The sequence below is a fragment of the Penicillium chrysogenum genome (genome assembly GCF_028827035.1).
Source record: "Penicillium chrysogenum strain IBT 35668 chromosome Unknown utg000005l_segment0_segment0, whole genome shotgun sequence".
NCBI lineage: Eukaryota > Fungi > Ascomycota > Eurotiomycetes > Eurotiales > Aspergillaceae > Penicillium > Penicillium chrysogenum.
The window spans coordinates 3276550-3294804 of NW_026622753.1; the positions used below are offsets into that span (position 1 = coordinate 3276550).

An 18255-nucleotide genomic window follows, 5' to 3' on the forward strand; every position below is an offset into this window, starting at 1 on the left:
ATGCCTGCTTCACACCGTCGTGGTCCTTGGGTCCCAGAGGAAGACCAACTCCTCACCCAACTGGTGCGCGAACAAGGCCCAAACAACTGGGTTCGCATCTCTCAACACATGCACTACCGCTCGCCCAAGCAATGTCGCGAGCGTTTTCACCAAAATCTCAAGCCCTCGCTAAACAGAGAGCCCATCTCCGCCGAAGAGGGTCTGATGATCGAGCGCATGGTCAACGAAATGGGAAAGCGCTGGGCCGAGATCGCCCGCCGCCTCGGCAACCGCAGCGACAATGCAGTCAAGAACTGGTGGAATGGTAGCATGAACCGCAAGAAGCGCGGCCTGTCCACCCCCACCACCTCCCGCACTTATTCAGGCCGTATCGAGGCACCCTACACCCGCGCCTCAGCGATGAGCCCATCCCGCTCTCGCTTCTCCAGCTCTTCTGCTTCTTCTTCTCGCCCCTCATGGACAGAGTCCATCGAGTCCGCCATCTCTGAACAATACTCCCACTCCCGCAGAGAATCCCTGGCTTCTTCCGCCCGCCAGCTCTCTCCCATCTATACCCTTCCTTCCATCAACCGACCAATCGAAACTCCCCTCACCTCACCCGCTTTCTCCGAGGCTTCACACGCTACCTCCTGCGAGCCGCCTTCTATGGTCTCAGACCACAATTCCGTCTGCTCTTCTTCACCCCGCACATTCCCCTCTCCGCAGCTCCTGCCTTTGCCTGTCGACCTGCGTTCGCAGTACGAGATCCGGAGGCCCAGCGTCCATGTCGTCGAGGACTCGCCAAGTTACCCGGCTCGCTCTCTAGAGTCACTGTCAGATATGGCCTCCGCACAGCGCTGGATGGGTCACCAGCCTACCCTGGCCTCATGGCACCAGCCTACAGACTTGCCCAAGTCTTATATCCCCAAGCCTGAGCCTGTTCGTGACACTCGTATGGGGGTGAACAACCTGCTCAATTGAAAGAAAAAATTTCAAAAACACCATACATTTGTCATGATGTTTACGAGTCTCATTTCTCACTGTTTTTTCCTTCTTGTTCTATACTCCTGATTCCCCTTCGCGCTCGGGTCCACCGATGGAACCCTTCTTGTACATTTTGCCAAAAGCTTCGCCCTCGATTTTCTTTGTGTCTATGCTCTCTTCCAAAGAGGTATTACGATTTCCTTTTGTATACTCTTAATGTGTATTACCATGGTTCGAACTCTGTCCTTTTGGGTCCTTGAGGCTCTGTTCAGTTGAATGATTATTTCTTTTCTTTTCTATATTTCTTTACTATTGTTTGATTAGGCTCGCAGTCTGGAGAGATTGGGCTCTCTATTTCTGCCTTCGGGATCGCATAATACCCTGTTTATAGCAATGACCTCTAATTTGGATAATAATAATATCTAAATCAATCACATTACATAAAACTACTATTTCTTACCCAAATCTACATTCGTTAGGTACAGACAACACAAGTCGTACGTATACGATGTAAAAGCCAAAAAGTCGTCTGTACTCCCACACCTCCCCGGTTCCAGCCAGCCTCTGATCTAATATGCAGGTATCGACAGGGAATGCGGATATGCAGCTTCCAACCGTTTCGTTCTCCCCTTTGCACGGGTCCCCATGAGGAATGCGCCACCGGACACACGCTGTGTTCACGAGGACGAACGCAAGGGATGTGAGAGCATGAGGCCTTCTGGTCAGGGCCTAAGCACGGAAGTAAGGACCCACCCTTTTGTCTGACAAGGCAAGGTCTGTTTGGAGACACAGAGATGGAACGTGGGCGGATTCATAGATTGGAAGATTGTATGGTATCCAGGTGATACTCCGTATTTTTGCAGGGTACATAGTGGCTTGGTTTATGCACATGTATTCTAGCAGCTAGGGAGGGTATATACCATGTATTCAGTTGTCCAAGGGGAAACAGCATAATACCCACGCCGATGGCGATGGTGCTAGTGCTGGTTATGCTGGCTAATGCTAATGTATTGCCTGCATCTAGACCAGAACCAGGACCAGGACCAGAAGACGTAATGTAATGCATACATGTACATAATGCATGACCCATGAACACCATGCACAATGACAGGCTAGACCCTGAATCCAGACATCAGAGACATGACACGCACCCCTCCCACAGGAAGCTGAAAAGCAAAAATGAAAGAAATGAAAGAAATGAAAAAGCAAGAAGTCTATTCGAGAGGTTCGTCCGCGCCTGCAGGAGAAAATGGAAAATCAAACGGTCACCGTCCACAACCCCCCCCGTCCCGATCTAGGGTAAGATTGACATTGGCTCCCGCAGCCACTCAGAGACAAGGAATGGGAGAAGGATTTGTGCGGTTGTCTCAAGATACCCTAATACAACACTAAGTACGGAGTACAACATACAGTATCTAAACAGCGGAACGAGAGTGGGAGAGACGACGAGCGGGGGTAACAACCATATCCGGTAGTAGACAGGTGCTGGGATCATTAACGCCACACTTACCTGGGCAGAACAAGTCGAAACCCAGACACCCAACCTTGATTTTCCCGCCTATCCGCCGCATTGAACGAAACTACTGCGCTACTGGCTGCTGTGATAACCTGCTAATGCGGGTTGTGTGATTTCGCTCGGATCGCTTAGGACGGGATGAGCGTTGGGATGAGTTCGTAGCCAATCAGGGGAGTGGTCTTGATGCATAAGGACGGATTGGTCACCTTCTGACGGGATGAACGGCGGGGCTCTTCTGGTGGGGATTTGATTGGTGTTGCATGGATCGTGGAGATGTTCGTGCATGCATGCAAGCCGTCTGGATTTTTATTATTTTTTATTATTCTCTTTTGTCGGGTCGTTCTTTCCGCTCTCCCCGTGATGTAGGTTGGGCTTTGGCCGTTGAGATTTGGTATCTTCTTTTCTTTTGGGGGTTGGGTGGCGGGTTTGGGGGTTATGGTACATGTAATAACGGAGTTTGTGCTGTTTTAGTGTGCTGTATGTATTTGGGGTTGTTCATTTCTCATGCATCGTTTATTTTTGGTTCTGGTTTTATCTGTGTTTTATCTCTGTTTCGAGTCTGTTTCCCTTTTCGCCCACTATACAGCCGGGTTGTGATTGTGTATGATATCAAATTATTTCATGACTCGCATTCCTAGGAGTGTCATTCCCAGCTCCACATTATTATTATTACGAAAATAATACCCAGCCAGCCAGCTAGAGCTCCCACACACCATCCGCTCTGTTCAGCTCGAGACTATCGAAGTGATCGGATGTTGTGTCCCATTCGCCAACTAAGGTCTATCGAATCAGATCGAGTAGATGGGCTTTCAGTGTGATAGGACAACAGTAATTCGGTAATCAGGATATAATTATGTACATGTGATATTATTTTCTATGTACATTGTAAGGTACACAGGTACTTCAACATTGGCATTGTGGAAGATCTGCATGTTTCTAATATGTATTTTGGATCTTTCCAGCTTAATTCCGGCCCGACTGTGTACCGTACGTACATCCATACCTGTGTTTACCTGCCTTTTGTTGTGGACCCAACCGGGATGCGGACCGTGGAAACTCACACGGGAGAAAACTTTGATGTCATGGCGTGTACTGTTTACGATTTCCTACATTTTTCTATTCCTTGATATTTCCCTACCAGGTAGGGGTAGCATTAAAGGCAGTGTTCACCATTACACACAAAGAACCCCGAGTCGAAACCCGAGTCCCCGAAAAAAGCACCCCAAGAAACTCTAATTCCTAGTTCCAAGGCATAGGGCAAAGAAAGTTCAATGACTGCCGCTAACATTGCCCTGACCACCACCCGGCACCTGCGCACAATGACGAAAACGGAAAACGGTGCCAAGGTCAGATCGATCGGTTTTATAACTGAAACGAGCCGTTGAGGTGTCGCTCCGCTGGTGTGGATATTAAACGTAACTCTACCATGGGAGAGGAAGGAAAGGATCAGGGGATCTGTACGGAGTATGTACATACCTAGGTCCATACTACAACAGTTGAACTTAATACCGCATTTGTAATACCAAATACATGTTCACGATGTCGGCTATTTCATCCATGGTTTGACAGACGCACATCGAAGCTCGATCCATGGATTCATTCTTCTGCCGTTGCGTTCCAATCTCCCGGATCCTGTGATCGACAGCCACATCGCCGTATATAGCAGTTTTGCCGGGCTCAATTTTGGGGATCCGTTAATGTGCGCAAGAGCGATCGAGATCGGGATTGGACCTCGGCAGATTATCAGCTTCTAGAGACTTTGCATGCTACTTTGGTATTGCACCTGTACTTAAACCACTATCAACCTCTCTATATTGCATGTGTATGGATCCTGATGACATAGTTACTCCGTACATAATATAATTTAACCTACTCCGTACGCCAAATCTCGTCAACACCGCAGTAACCGCTCTCTATAATACAGCCCCCTGATTGGTGCACGGAGAATCTCGGTGGAATCTCACGCCAACCCCAGAACAGCTCTAGCGCAGAAAGGTACCCGCCTGTCGGTACCCACGATGGGCTACCCAGCCGCGCGAGCCCTTTTTTTGCGCTTGCCGTCCCCTGACCATAACCGGAGACAAGGTGCGAGAGCCATGCAAATCCCCGTTCTTCGGGACTTTCCCGAGGCCAACGCCTCAATTTGCAGCGCTACTCCAACCCCCTAACCGCAGATTGAGCCGTCCATTTTCCTTTCTGGGTAGTTGGCTCCGGTGGTGGCGGTGCTAGCTATGTATTCCCGTGGCTGTGCTAGGGGCTGTGGCGTAACTGTATGTTGTATTTCAGATTACAGTGTTTTTGAAGTCTCTTTGTTGTCCGGGATGCTCTTTCTTTCTTGGAACCTTGGAAGGTTCTAAGGGTTGCGTGATCATTTCCAAGTTTCCAACCGGGGGTTTGAGTTTCAATGGGCTTTTCTGCATAAGTGGAGTTGTTTTGAGGGTTGCTGCTTTGGGCATCTTTCGTTGCGCTTGTATGTACACAACCCCAACCTCAGGGGACTTTTCTCGCGGAAAATTATTACCGTTGACGTGGTCCTTCCTAATAGGGTTCAGGGGTTTGATTTGTCTTGATTGGATATAAAGTCTGTTGAGACAAACTCTTGGCAACGGCGGCTTGGCTAGAAGGAATACCAGGTGTTTTGACATCTACAACATACAGAGTAGTTAGTACGTGCTTGTATATGGATACATGTAACCCGTGCCTTCTTGTCGCGACAAATTGGTATTATTCCTTTGAAGGTTGCTGTAGTCCTTCCTAATACAGCTAAGGTTTGATTTAACTTTGTTAGATATATAGTTTGCTAGGATAATGCTTAGCAACGGCGGGTTAGGGGGAAGGAATATCGGATGTTTTTTTTCTGTATAGTACACACTTGTATACATACTCCGTATGAATCACCTGAACCTCAGGGGGTCCTTCCTAATGCGGTCGGAGAGTTTCATTTGCCTTGATGGCACGTGCAGTTCCAAGGTTTACTGGGACAGATACTTGGCAACGGCGGTTTCCAATATTGACTAGAAGGAATATAGGATGTTTGATATCTAGTACAGACTTGGAAGGAGACATGGTACCTTGGTCACGGTGTGTGGAGAACCGTTGCTTGGCTAAGTTGGATGGGAAAGCTCAGGCCTACGGAGGTACAGAGCGGCACTTTGTAGAGGTAGCGTAGGAGGGAAGGTATAGTGTGGGTGAGATATGGCTTGCTGAGTTTCCATCTAAAGTCCGCTATCTACTGGCGGCAAAAGACAGGCATATTCTCAATCGGACATTCGATCTCAACATTGTGACCGCCTTTATGCAAAACATCTTTCTCGTCCCAGAGCTTCCACGATGCCCCAGCCGGCAGATAGACCTTGACCGTACGCTGACCTGGCTCCAACACAGGCACAACCAAGTACTTAGACCCAAACATATACTGAGTCTCAACTTCCCAAGCCCGCTCATCCGACGGGAATTCATAAAACAGAGTCCTCATCACAGGGGTCCCCTTCTCATGAGCCTCCCGCATCAATCCCCGCGTGTACTCACGAAGCTGCTCACGAATCCCAATATACCGTTTACAGATTTCATAGACCTCCTCTCCGTATGACCAGATCTCATTATCCGCCCCGCTAGCCGTCGGCTGTCCCTCCGGTTTCGGCTCACGGTCACCATGCAGCCGCATAACCGGACAGAATGTTCCCCACTGGAACCATCTCGTGAACAGCTCGCGGAACAGAGGATCATCTGGGTTGCCTCCGTGGAAGCCGCCGATATCTGTCGTCCACCAGGGGATCCCAGCTAGTCCCATGTTCAGGCCTGCGGCGAGTTGGTTGCGGAATGAGCTCCACGACGACGCGATGTCACCACTCCACACGAGCGCTCCGTACTTCTGGCTGCCAGCCCACGCGCACCGCAGGAGGTTGACTATATTCGTCTGACCCTCTGCAGTCATGCCTCCGTAGAAGCCCCGTGCGTACTCTTTCGGGTATGTGTTTCCGATCTGCAGATTGCTGCCTGCGTGGTAGCGGTAGATGTCGAAATCGTAGATCGAGTACTCGGGCTCGGCTTCGTCGAGCCAGAATGTTTTGATTCCTATGTCGTAGTAGTTCTGCTTGGCTTTGCTCCAGATGAACTTTCGAGCTGCCGGGTTCGTTGCGTCGAAGTGTGTGATGTCGCCATCGCATTGCATTGCTACGCGCATGCCGCGGTCGTGCCGGATGAGAAGCCCTTGTTCGAGCATCTCTGGGAAGTTCTCGGATGCGTTTTCAACGGTAGGCCAGATGGAAACCATGAGCTCGACTTTGAGCTCTTTAAGTTCCTTGACCATAGCCTCTAGAATCGGACATTGTCTGTCAGTGGGTCTTGCCATCGAAACGATATAAAAAATAGAGAACGATAACTCACCTGGATCAGGCCAGAACTCCGGATCAAAGCTCCATTCTCCTTGATGCTTCCAATGGAAGAAGTCGATGACGATCAAATCCAGAGGAACCTCGCGACGCCGATATTCGCGCGCAATATTGAGCAACTGTTCCTGGTTCGTATAGCGGAGTTTGCACTGCCAGAAACCAAGACCATATTCTGGCATCATAGGGACATAACCTGTCACTTTGGCATAGGCTTCTTCAATTTCCGCGGGCGTATCACCCGCCACAACCCAGTAGTCCAATGCCTTGGTCGAGTATGCTTCGAAGCTCATGACATTTGTTCCCAGAACCGCCCGTCCGATGCCGGGATTATTCCAGAGGAAGCCGTAGCCGAGCGATGAAACCGCAAAAGGAACACTGGCCTGTGAGTTGCGGTGCGCCAGCTCAAGGTCTGCGCCTTTAAGGTTCAGGTAGGGCTGCTGATATTGTCCCATACCGAATATCTTCTCTTTATGATCGAGAGACTCGAATCTCATGGTGAGGTGGTAGTCGCCGCCTAGGATCGGACGCAGCTCGCGAGCTTCGACAGTCAACGCGCTGCACTTGGGGTCCATCGGGTCCTGGCGATGGCGGGCATACTCCTCAAGGAGTTTGTTTCCCTTCGAATCGTAGATGATGATCTTGCCTCGGCGTGACACAGTTGCTTTGATTTTGCCGTTGGTGATTGTCGCTTCTTGGTCGGCGGATATCTCGATGCTTGGGCTTGGGCTGGATGGCTTGGAGGAGAGGGCCCAATCTTCCGTTGGAATGGACGCCTGTCTAGTTGCGCGCACCCGGAAGGCATTCTCCCCCATGGCTGCACCCAGAGGATGTGGTCGTCGAAACGGAAGACGAGCTTGTCGTCTTCGGCGTAGAGCATTTTGGTACACAAGATTGTTAGCGGTGGTTAATCTGCTGATTTCTGATGGGAAGAAAAGACGATTTGTGCTAGACAGATGAGCGGTCTAGTTCAACGAGTCGGACATTAAGTATTGAGGGAACGCATGGTACCCCTCACCATGCAATCCTAAATCCTGATGCTGTGACATGGCCATTATGGCAGATCCACTGCATGAAGTACCAGGAACAACACTCATTTGTCGAGAGAACTTCCAAGATGTCTCGGAGGTACTGAGGTGGAGATGGGCATCTTTAAACGCCCCAAGATTATAGGGTACCCGTCACTAGTTTAGCCTAAAGCCGACCTTCTAGATAGACCAAGGGCACAAGTCCGTGTCTTCCGAAAAAGGAAATTTAGATCATCTAGAAATACATCATACATCATATTGGTTCGCACAATGATCTTCTATAGACAAGCTCACTCGAAAAAAATAAATAAATAAATAAAAAGACAGTCCTGTCATGTTGGGTCAACCACTTTTATTTTGAAAGCCCAGTTAATCCAGCAATTAACCTGGAATTTGTGGCTTCAACGTTAATAATTCGGGGTTCTGATGCAAGAATCAAGACTCGTACCAAAGCAAGATTGGTGCTTTTATTCGGATGCTGTTTGACACTGTTTATGCCTTTTCCTCATACAATTCATATCACAGCCGGGATATTTCAATTCGAACTATAGTCACTTTCAATTGACATATTGTCGGTTCTTTCCTGTTCTAATTGAGGACGGCGAGGAACATCTTAATCTAGTTAGCGCCCATGCTGCCGATCATGGTGAGTTAGCTCCCACCAACGTCGAAGAGAATGGGTCATTGACATTAGCTCTAGTTCGCAAAGCTCAACTCGTGCTTGCTGGAGACGTGTCCGAGCGTATGAAGACTGGGTCCTCATATAACCGCCGAGACCCCTGCTTCACCTGTGTTATCTCGAAGATGACGCCCGAGGGGATTGAAGGCGAGGCAGGCCTCCACTATTCAAGCCACAACACAACAAGGACCATTTCCGACTCTGGCTTTTTCAGGGAGCACCGGGCGTCTACGCTCCCTACCCCGGCCGAGGTGAGACTATATCAACGAGGAGTCAGACAACATCCGTGGTACAAGGTTCAACCGACCCCCGCCTGTCAAGTTTCCATCGTTGGGCCTGATTGTCAAATACGGAGCCGACACAACCGTTACAGAGGCAGAGACCCAAAATATGGTATACAAGCAGTTGAAAGGCAAAGTGCCAGTCCCCGAGGTGTTTGGGTGGACCGAAGATGGTGGCCAGGTATTTATCTACTTGTCCTTGATAGGGGGCGAACCCTTGGAGCAAAGATGGGGTGCTTTGAACGATGAGGAGAGAGAGGCTGTCTGTAAAGAGCTCAACGGCATGGTCAAGGCCTGGAGATCGTTAGAACTGCCCGACCAAGTCCTTTACGTGGGTAAGTGGTCTGAATTCATTGCGGTAGCTAGCCAGAACTATGCTAAAGCACCCTTTAGGTGGCCTAGATAATCAACCTCTAAATGACATCTTCCTTTCCGGCCACCGGGACTTAGCTGGCCCATTCTACGGTGCAGACGCCGTCCAGAAATTTCAGGATGGCTGCGATATCGAGATTGATGGGAAGGTGCCCGTGGTTTTCACGCATGATGACCTTGTGCCCTCAAATATCCTCTTATCGCCCGGGACGAATCCAGTAGTAGCTGCCATCATTGATTGGGGCCAGGCAGGGTGGTATCCTGCTTACTGGGAGCATTGCAAGGCGCGTCGCGTCAGGCCGAATCCGGAATATTTTGGTGATGACTTGGATGAAGAATGGAATACGAGATACCTGCCAACTGTTTTGGACCCGGTCGATGATGAAACAGTATACCACCCTTGGCTGTGGTTTGTCTTGTCCAAGGGTATCTAGTTATGCGAATGAAGATGCTCATTGGGACTATACAGCCGTGGGTAGATAGAAAATATACCTTATGAAATTTATATGTGTTCTGGCCCTTAGGTCGTGGGCACATAAAAAAAAAAAAAAAAAAAAAAAAAAAACGTCACGCATACCACACTCATCGTGTATCTAGATCAAATATCCGTCCTCTCGTCTATTTACGAATGACATGCTCGCAGGGTCGCAGGGCAAAGTTCGCAGGGTAAATGGACTATATTATAGAATTTAAGAAGTAATTACCAGTATGTTACCGGTTTATTATAGTCTTACTTCTTACCAGCTTTCGAGTAACCCTATGACTAGTAAGGTCGCAGGGTAAAACCTATCTAGAAGGGATGGGATTCCTAGTAACAATAGGTAAGCTCTAAAGGTCTTACATTGCAAATAGTACCGTGGACGTCAAATGTCCTTCATAAGACCTTAAAATAGACAATAGAGCATACAGTTCCAACTTCACTTTCATGTTTCCGCTGCACCAGTTTTTAGGGACCACTGCGACATTCGGCTTTTTGCCCTGCAGAAAAATAGTAACATACCCGGACATGAGTGTTGTTATTTTCATATGGCTTGACAAAATTGCTTGATAAGACTACTAGTCCTGACCTATTCCTGGCACCCATGGATATGAAAGTACATGATATGCAGGTTGTGATAGCTAATTCTTCTATCCTTGTAGCTATAGCACTTATGAAGAGAAGAAAATCTGTTAAGAAAAATGCATCTAAGGAATACCAAAGCGCACGTCCAAAAGTCCGCTAAGATGTCTACCCAAACAAACATACCTAACAAAGCCGTACCATCAGCTAACGTCTTTATATACTGCCTATGTAAGTGTGATTCGGGTGGGAGGCAGAGGACCAAGGTGGTGTCGGTATCCGATTAGGCCGGTTGAAGAACGTAGATACAAAAATAGATAAAGAAAAGAGAGTATAGTTTAATTACATAGCTCGGATAATTTAATTTGAGCTATAAGAAAGAAGCTTAGGAAAAGTAGTCTGTCTCTGATGGATACTATGGACGAGGATCTGGAAGAGCGAAACTAGGGAGTAGATGACGGGGTTAGGATTGTCTATCAGCTTCCTCAATCCTTTTAAGTATTGCCATGGTCAAAATTGACTCCCCTTTGTCCTCAATTGGGCTTTTCTGGTGCCTATTGTAAGCCTACACGGCACTTGCGAGACATACTTTGTTGTCCAAGACACGATGTTACTATTCATGACCTCCACCGCTTCTTCTTTGTTTAAATACCCGTCAATTATAAAAGCAAGCAGCCTTTAGTTCTTCGAAGTTTGTCGTTAGGCTCAGAATTCAATAAAAATAGCTGTTTGGACCCGTGGACCGTCTATGGGAGATTCCCAAGTTGTCCAGCCCTGGAGATATTGTCGGATGACTGATGTTCCCCGGAAAAAGGACGCTATTCCTTATTAGGACAGAGAGACAAGCTACCAGCGGGCACGGTTTTCACCTTGCATTGCTCAGTTCTATCCCCTCATTTGTCAATTCCATTTGAACTTCCGTTCAAACTGTTAGTTGAGATCCGTTTTGGGCCTCCGATTCATCCAGCGAACCCCAAATCTTGGCATTCAGCGGGGCTGCCTCAGCTCCTACCGCGGACATGGACATCGACATGGACCTTGACCTAGGACCAGAGCCAGAGCTCGAGCACGAGCCAATTCAGGTGGTGGGTGTTTTTTTAGTCTTTGAAGTCGTAATCGATTGTCGACTGACATGTGTCGAGTGCTAGGAAACAACGTCCAACGTAGAAGCCACCGTCGACCCCCTCACCGATGAAGCGGTCTACGAAAAAGTGCATATTCGCGGTGTCGATGAATTGACCACCGAAAATATCAAACAATTTGCTCGAGAATGCTCTGGTCAGGAACCAGTGCGCATTGAATGGATCGACGACACATCCGCCAACATCATCTTCCCCGACGCCGAAATTGGCCTCCAAGCTCTCACAGCTCTCACCCAAGTCGCCGAGGAAGAAGACGCGACTACCTTGCCACCGCTGCGTCTCCGATTGGCGAAAATTCTCTCCTCCCACCCTGATTCCGTCCTCCAAGTGCGATCGGCTGTCAAGTCGGACCGCAAGCAAGCACGCGCCCATGAGAAGAGTCGCTTCTATCTCATGCACCCGGAGCACGATCCCAGAGAACGCCTGCGACAAGAGTTTGCGGACAGGAGGCGTAGCGACGACACAGGGGATGGCGATTACAGGCGGCGCAGATTCGACGACCGGGAGCACCGACGCCGCCGAGACCGCGACGAAGATGGCCACTTCAACGCCGACATGTATGACGATAACGTTAGCTCTGAACCCGAGCGCGCTCGGGGAAAGCCCAGAGGACGTGGCCAGAGAGACCTGTTCCCAGAGGACGATAGCCGATCAAGTGGACGTCTCCGAAATCGCAGTGCATCTCCGGGACGAGACACGCTGGAGGAAGAACTCCGAGACCGAGGTGGCCGTGATAATAGCAGGCGGTTCCGTGAGAGATCGCCTCGATACATTCGCAAGAACAAGGATAAAGAGCTTTTCCCAAGCGCGGGCGCAGGCGAGAGCGAGCCAGGAACCCGCGAGCTTTTCCCAAACAAACCTACATCCAGCTACATCAAGAAGGAGTTGCTGCCTAGCAAGTCTAGCCACCATCGCCGTTCAGACGCGTTCGACGCTTCTTCTCTGCCAGGCGCTTCTGAACACAGACGCCACAGCAATATTGAGCTCTTCCCTGATTCCGCCAACAATGGCGCCCGCATCCGTGGAGCTGCCACAGCCGAGGATCAAGGATTTGCCATCCGGGGCGGCTCGTCAAAAGGGTTGTCGATTAAAGGCAGAGGTGCATCGGTACGCGAGCTGTTCCCGTCCAAATACGACAGTCACCCCAATACGAACGCTGGAAAGGAATTGTTTTCCGATACTCTGGAGGGACGCGGAGGTCGCCGTCGTCGGGCTGAGGATATGTTCAGCTAAATTGACTAAGTGATAGGCTGAGAACTTGTGCATCTGCTTGATTGTAAGAAGACTTCACGAGGGCATGATGGATATCCGGCGTTTCGCGAATGGGATGGGGAAATCAATTGTCTGATAAAAATTCATAATGATACATACTCTACTCTGCTGGAAGGTGGAAAAGCCGCATTTTTCTGTAATCTCCGATTAATAACTGGACAGAAGATGTAGAGCAGACATATTCATCAGGAGTCGTAGTTAGGAAGATATACAAGCATGTGTGCCGCGACTAACCTCTCCCCAACCAAAATTTCTCCCAGGCATCGGATGCAAGCATGGCTCCCTCCAAAACAGTAGATGCGCTATCAAGTGCTATAGTTGCTCGGTTCTTGCGCAGCAATAATTATTCCGAGACATTAAAGGCTTTTCTCCGCGAAGCTGAGCTTGCTCCCGACGTGGGGCAGACCTCTGGCGATGACACCAACAACTGGACCATCCAAAGCCTGCTCGAAGAGAAGAACACCTATGATCGAACCGTGAATTTTGAAAGATATGGCGAGGATCATCAGCAGTCCTCTTTATGGAGCGAGCCAGGTGAGTTTTATTTTGGCACGGGAGTCAAAGGTCATCGTGACTCGGCTTTACATGTCAAGCTTTATCTGGGATTGTTTTGTTAGTTATCTGACGTATCCCTAGCACCATCAAGACCTGCTCTCATCCAGACACCGACGTCATCCAATATTCTTGCTGCGTCGGTAGAGCAATGGCAGGAACCCTGCGGCGATGCCGATGAAGCCGCCGCAGACGCTGCATCAGCGCAGTCTTATATCGTCTCCACGGGTGCAGATAGACAAGTCCATTTACTGCAGTCAGCAGAAGGCAATGCGGTCATCAAGTCATTCTCGGGTCTCTCTGATTCACCAGTTCTATCATTTATCTCGATCCTGCAGGGCCGGTACATCCTCATGACCAACATGTCCGGCCAGCTGCTCCTACAGCATGGATCTCAAACGCTGGATAACAGGAAGGATCATGCAAAGTATGCAGTGAAGGTGGTAGCCTACGAAGACAAGGCTGATCCTTCCAAGTGGTGGGTTGCCACCGCAGGGTGGGACGAGTGTGTTTTAGTATATTGCCTCAATATCCCCGACGAAGCAGACGCACCAGCTCTCAAGATTGGTGAGCCTGTTGCACGCATTAAACTCGTTTCAAACCCGGAGTCACTGCTGTTCGTCCCACATGTGGACAGCAACGAGCCGCTCCTCCTCGTCTCGCGCAGAGACTCGACCTATATCTACTACTACCAGGTAGAAGCAGCATCGGAAGGAACGGATACTCGTGAAAATGATGGAGCCGATGCTGAGAACTCCCCAGGAGAAGCTCGTCTCCTTGGACAGCAGAATCTGGCCCCCCATTCCAATGCCTGGGTTGCCTTCTCGCCGGCCCATATGGCGCTCAGTCCACACGACCCTGGCCTCTTGGCCGTGGCGACCTCGACATTGCCCCATATGAAAGTGATCATCGTACGTCTGCTATTCCCCGCAATGAAGACAGCGCCCGCTTCAGAGGACCCAGTGACACAGGCATCTCAAGCACTGGCAACACTGGAAATACAGAACCGCGAGGATGCTGCTATCCTCGTACAGGCAAACACCTTCGCGCCGCAAACTGCTTACTCCACACCGCAGGTGGCATGGAGGCCTAATGGGTCTGGGGTCTGGGTTAATGGAGATGATGGTGTGGTTCGTGGCATCGAGACGAAGACGGGGAAGATCATTGCTACATTGAAGGGTGGTCACGAACCCGGCTCTAAGGTGAGAACTGTTTGGTCGGGATATGTTGCTGTACCTCAGGAAGAGGGTGACCCGATCAGGGAGGAATGGGTTATCAGTGGCGGGTTCGATAAAAGATTGATTGTTTGGAAGGTATGACCTCTGTAACCAATCTCAATATCTGTTATCACCGACGTGGAAGTGAATTAGGCTTATAAAAGTACGTCTTTTAGACCTAGACATATATTAGAATCTCTATTTCTATCTTCGGTTTCACTCTTTACTCTATAAAAAAGCGGGCTCTTAATCTATAGGAGTCTACCAGCGACCTATAAGCGCCCACCGGTGGTGGAGGTGTATAGGTGATAATTTGCTGAGCGTAGCGGAAGCAAATCCGGGCCGGATCTGAGCTAAGATGGCCTGTAGGCTGCCTCTCTGGCCTGCAGCCGGCTTTTTTTTGGCCTACGGCCTACCTTTTATATCTAGTGCTGGGTGTCAGCCGGAATTACTCCCTGGCCAGGTTCTACACGTGACCTACGAGGCGCCGACCGGTAAGGTGGAGATATCTTCTAGCAGGCGCTTCATCTACCTCAACCATATCTCTCTCTTTCATCGATCGACCAGCCACGGTCATACTGTCGCTGCTATGTCTGACATAGAGGCTCAAGTTTCTGCCCAGACTCGCACGCATTGCAGACGGACCTCACCTTACGGTGTCTACTCCGGGATAAATACCGTCATGAGTCCCGACGGTCTGCAGATGTCATCTCCTGGGCACAATCGCGTGTTGAGGGACTGAGCAACGCTGTACTCCGAGAAGTTGGACAACAAACGACCGGCTTTAGTATACAAATAAATATGATTCAGATGCTTGGTCTCCGCGATCTTATATACATTTGTTACGATCTCTTCCTTGATGAGTGCGATGAGCAAGTTCCGACCGAGATATCGGAGAGTTTTTCCACGGAGCGGCCAATCCATCAGATTACTCGGAAGGGGAAGGTTTATATTATGCGAAGGGATGAGCGGGTGGACGGGAGGGTGGCTGAACAGTACGCACGCATGAGGAGCATCGACAAAGGGCCATTGCCCTTCTTTTCTGATTTGACGGATCCGCCTTTTTATAATGATGGTCGGCGTATCGAGCGCGGGGAGGAGGGATATGTGCCGGTAGCGGAGATAATCCGAGACCACAGGAGACGCCAGGAAGAAGCAGATGCGAAGCGACGTCAAGATGAACCGGATGATAACACGGGGCAAGATAACCAATGATCGTGCCAAGCCCACGAACACACTACCTGTAGTTGGTGGGCCTCAGTATTTCACCACTTCCTAGAATTTCACCATTTTCTATCTCCCAATTAAATTCGGGCTGTTTCTGTTTTCATTCTTCTACTCCGTAATTGGCGAGCTTGCTGCTTAGTCGCGAAATTATATTTCCGAGGGCCCAGTCACGAATATTTAAATATCGTATTTCGGGCTACTAAAAGAAATTGGGGCTCTATACGTCCCCATGGTAAAAGGCTACTCCGCACTATACAAGATGCGCATCTTCCAGACACTGGTTACTTTATAAAAGCCCTTCGGTGGCCTACATTCTTACAAAACATTCCGGGGCATTATCATCGCGCCTTTTTGGAGCTGTGTGCCAATTAAGAACCAATTGTTGTCCTTTTATCGCAATCCTTCAACCGCAATGTCACAATTTTGAACTATGCAGGGCAGGATCCTTTACTTCCATATGAATAAGGTAAAGGAAGACCCTACCTTGAAGGAGGTTGAAAATATAGAGGAGCCCATTGAAACATACGCAGCCATCATAGAGGCACACAAGCCGAATCCTCGAGGTCCAGGCTAGATCAAGCTGTATATCCTATCGGCCGTTGTGTTCCTGCGCTCAACTATGAACGGTGAAGTTCTCCGCACCAATGTATTGGTGATTTGGCTTTCTAACGCTGTCTAGATTTTGACAGTTCATTGATGGGATCTAGACTGAATAAATTGATTCGAATATGTCTAAGTATAGAAACTGTTACTGCTTACGGGATGTAGCCCCCCTGACCATGAACCCTGTCACGATCGAGAAGAATCAAGACAGGATATATAGCAATCGGGAACTTGGGGGTTATTCTTGGCACGTTAAGAAAAATCCTTCAGCAATCGCGCATGAGAAAAAGCACGCAGCTGTACACACATATGCCGGACGGGGACTTGGGGGAAAACGGGGAGAGACTAAGCTCAAGGGTCGCAACACAGACGAAGTCGAGCCCTCGAGTCTGGAAGGAGAAATAAAAGGAAACAGCAGAATTGATCCGCTTGGGAAAAGGGCACCGCTGTGCACATCGAATTAAGCCCGTTGATTTATCGATATCAAACAACTCGAGGCTCGTCGCGCAAGGAATAAGCAAAAACCAGGCCTATTCGACACAGCGGACCGTCCTTGATCATCGCACACGTTATGTTCTCTGGACCTCTTGCACGCTCGAGTTGCATTTCATGTTTCCCATTTTTTTAAGACTGAGTTCATAATCTATGCGACCTCACGCTTGCCCTCCTTGCGCTCCTTCTGTTCAATGGGTCAGTATTCCGTGACATGGGTGGTGGATGTTGGGTTCGGGTTGTGGTCAACGTACAAGGGCCTTCATGGTGCCGTGGAGAGCGTGACGGTGGTTGCGGCGGAACTTGGGGTCAACACCCTTGAGGGAGGGGTAACGGTTGGTCTTGGGCTTCTTGATACTGTTTGAGAAGATATATCAGCGATTCGGTCCTGGTTGGGATGGCGTGATGTATGGTGGTCGAATGCAGTAGTTCGAAGAGATTGCCAGAGCGAATATTCAAGTCGTAACCTCAAAATCATCACCCCGGATAAAACGATTCGCACACTAGCTTTTCCACCATGTCCATTGAATCGATTGAAAAAGGTCGGGAAAGTGTAACAGTAGGATAATCGAGGAAGTTCAAGGGTAGACGTACCCGTTACGGTGAGCCTTCTGGCTGTTGTGGTGCTGGGACGCGTTCTTGGACTCTGTGGGTGAAAATCATGTCAGCGCCATGGCCTTTTTTTTCCCTGCCTCACAGCTTGCAAAAGAGGCAAGGTCATAGGGTCGTGGTAAAAACGTACTGGCCATCTTGTCGGATGTTGTCGCTGATTGACGGTGTGATGGATAGAGAGGAGTGGGAATAGGGACGTCAGGCCTAGGAGGGTCGGCTAGGGCTCGTTCCGTTTGTGGGATCTCGCTTATCGGGCGGTGTACATACTAACGCATCACTACATAGCTTGCTAACTGCAAGATTGTCCTAAGCAACGTCATAGTAGCTTGATATAGTATCGTATCCTTATTGCATTTTATTAGATCGGTCTAGATAAATGAAAATTTGTGTCTTTTTTAGCTTGCTTTTGGCGGTTCTTCAGTCTACGACTTTTTCTCACCTCGTTCTGCCACTCGCCTACACGTGACCCTGATTTATATGCATCACGTGATGGATATACTTTGCATCTCCGAGTAAAGTGCAGCTGTCCGGGTATGAAGAAGACTTTATTTCGGAGGCCACATAAAACAGCAAGTCCGATAGACATATACAACCCGCTGCGTCTGATTACCAGCGGGTCCTTCCCGATCAACTTGTTCTCGGCATTACAGTTTGGAATCGAACTTCCCGCAGGGACCTAGACTCCAAAACGGACGGATAATGAAATATGTAGAGCCTTAATTGGAATAATCTGTTTTCTCCTCGTGTTCTCATAAAACATGCGTAGCATGACCGTAGTAACAAAGCTCATACTGGCCATAGTCCGGCCGTTGAATTCCCGTAGCACGTGACCAGACGCTAGGGAACAACCG

General features: G+C 49.2%; 7 protein-coding genes across 7 annotated transcripts; 5 read left to right on the forward strand and 2 right to left on the reverse strand.

Moving 5' to 3' along the window:
* Positions 1-960, forward strand: flbD (putative MYB family conidiophore development protein FlbD; the record flags this gene model as incomplete). Its single annotated transcript, XM_056715376.1, has 1 exon — positions 1-960. The coding sequence occupies one exon, from the start codon at positions 1-3 to the stop codon at positions 958-960; it is 960 nt and encodes a 319-aa protein (XP_056562998.1).
* A 4748-nt stretch (positions 961-5708) lies between these two features.
* Positions 5709-7682, reverse strand: N7489_009627 (putative glycosyl hydrolase; the record flags this gene model as incomplete). The annotated part of the gene is made up of 2 exons (XM_056715377.1): positions 5709-6793; positions 6866-7682. 2 exons carry the CDS (start codon positions 7680-7682, stop codon positions 5709-5711), a joined length of 1902 nt encoding a protein of 633 aa, XP_056562999.1.
* Positions 7683-8699: 1017 nt separating this feature from the next.
* N7489_009628 (uncharacterized protein) lies at positions 8700-9661 on the forward strand (the record flags this gene model as incomplete). Its single annotated transcript, XM_056715378.1, is given in 3 exon segments — positions 8700-8825; positions 8845-9190; positions 9249-9661. The coding sequence occupies 3 exon segments, from the start codon at positions 8700-8702 to the stop codon at positions 9659-9661; spliced, it is 885 nt and encodes a 294-aa protein (XP_056563000.1).
* A 1594-nt stretch (positions 9662-11255) lies between these two features.
* On the forward strand, positions 11256-12662 carry N7489_009629 (NCBP3 domain-containing protein; the record flags this gene model as incomplete). Its single annotated transcript, XM_056715379.1, has 2 exons — positions 11256-11372; positions 11436-12662. Coding segments are annotated over 2 exons (1344 nt in total), but the record flags the coding sequence as incomplete, so codon positions are not given.
* A 314-nt stretch (positions 12663-12976) lies between these two features.
* Positions 12977-14572, forward strand: N7489_009630 (uncharacterized protein; the record flags this gene model as incomplete). Its single annotated transcript, XM_056715380.1, has 2 exons — positions 12977-13235; positions 13338-14572. 2 exons carry the CDS (start codon positions 12977-12979, stop codon positions 14570-14572), a joined length of 1494 nt encoding a protein of 497 aa, XP_056563002.1.
* Positions 14573-15271: 699 nt separating this feature from the next.
* Positions 15272-15685, forward strand: N7489_009631 (uncharacterized protein; the record flags this gene model as incomplete). The annotated part of the gene is made up of 1 exon (XM_056715381.1): positions 15272-15685. The coding sequence occupies one exon, from the start codon at positions 15272-15274 to the stop codon at positions 15683-15685; it is 414 nt and encodes a 137-aa protein (XP_056563003.1).
* A 1040-nt stretch (positions 15686-16725) lies between these two features.
* N7489_009632 (60S ribosomal protein eL29) lies at positions 16726-17602 on the reverse strand. Its single transcript, XM_056715382.1, has 4 exons — positions 17535-17602; positions 17387-17438; positions 17047-17149; positions 16726-16979 (listed from the first exon to the last, which is right to left on the reverse strand). The coding sequence occupies exons 1-4, from the start codon at positions 17539-17541 to the stop codon at positions 16944-16946; spliced, it is 198 nt and encodes a 65-aa protein (XP_056563004.1). The 5' UTR covers positions 17542-17602; the 3' UTR covers positions 16726-16943.
* Positions 17603-18255: the final 653 nt, after the last annotated feature.